The sequence below is a fragment of the Corylus avellana genome, chromosome ca9, assembly GCF_901000735.1.
Source record: "Corylus avellana chromosome ca9, CavTom2PMs-1.0".
NCBI lineage: Eukaryota > Viridiplantae > Streptophyta > Magnoliopsida > Fagales > Betulaceae > Corylus > Corylus avellana.
Window position 1 is genome coordinate 21,695,576 of NC_081549.1, and position 1,042 is coordinate 21,696,617.

The 1,042-nt window shown below is 39.0% G+C and overlaps 1 protein-coding gene across 1 annotated transcript in view; it reads left to right on the forward strand.

Moving 5' to 3' along the window:
- Positions 1–1,042, forward strand: part of LOC132162487 (receptor-like protein 30) — a 2,213-nt gene that overhangs the window by 974 nt on the left and 197 nt on the right. Inside the window, exon 2 of the mRNA XM_059572726.1 lies at positions 135–1,024. Coding sequence (XP_059428709.1) covers positions 135–1,024 — 890 coding nt within the window. The remainder of the gene's footprint in view (positions 1–134; positions 1,025–1,042) is intronic.

A 1,042-nucleotide genomic window follows, 5' to 3' on the forward strand; every position in this document is an offset into this window, starting at 1 on the left:
ATGGAATTAATTCATCTTTGTCCTCCTTTCCCAATATTACCACATTAAAATTGGCTTCTAGCAAGTTGAAAAAGTTTCCTGATTTCTTGAAAAACCAATCCAAATTAACCTATCTAGACCTTTCATACAACCAGATTGACGGAAATATACCAAACTGGCTCGGAGAACTTCGTAATCTTATGTACTTAAATCTCTCTTTTAACCGACTGGTGACTCTGGAACGACCTTTCTCCAATCTTTCTTTTTTGAATGTCCTGGACCTTAGTTCAAACCAGCTCCAGGGACAACTCCCAGTTCTACCAGAGTCTGCCACGTACTTGGATTTCTCGAGGAATAATTTCAGCTCTGTAATACCAGCTAGTATTGGTGACTCCCTTACTTTTGCTTATTTATTGTCTCTTTCTAGCAATAAGTTAAGTGGGAGTATCCCTGAATCAATTTGCAATGCGGCATATCTTCAAGTTCTAGATCTGTCTAATAATTTCCTCGGTGAAAAAATACCCCAATGCTTGACTAAGATGAGTGTGACTCTTGGGGTGCTGAATCTAAGGAGAAACAGACTCACTGGCTCAATTCCTGATTCCTTTCAAGTCAATTGTAGTTTACAAACTTTGGATTTCAATGGAAACCAAATAGAAGGACGGTTACCGAAGTCTCTAGCCTATTGCACAAAGTTGGAGGTCTTGAACATCGGGTATAATCTCATCAAGGATGTTTTCCCATGTTACTTGAAGAATGCATCCATGTTGCGAGTCCTTGTCTTGCGATCTAACAACTTTGGTGGGTCTGTTAGTTGTTCAGAATCTAATGCCACGTGGCCAATGCTTCAAATTGTAGACGTAGCTTCAAACAATTTTACTGGTAAACTTTCAAAAATTTCTGAGTGGAAGGCAATGATGGATGATGAAAATGGGGCCCAATCAGAGCTCAATCACCTCCAATACCTCCAATATGAATTCTTGAGTTTCAATCAATTTTACTATCAAGATACCATAACAGTTACTCTCAAAGGTCTAGATGTGGAGTTGGTGAAGATTCTAAC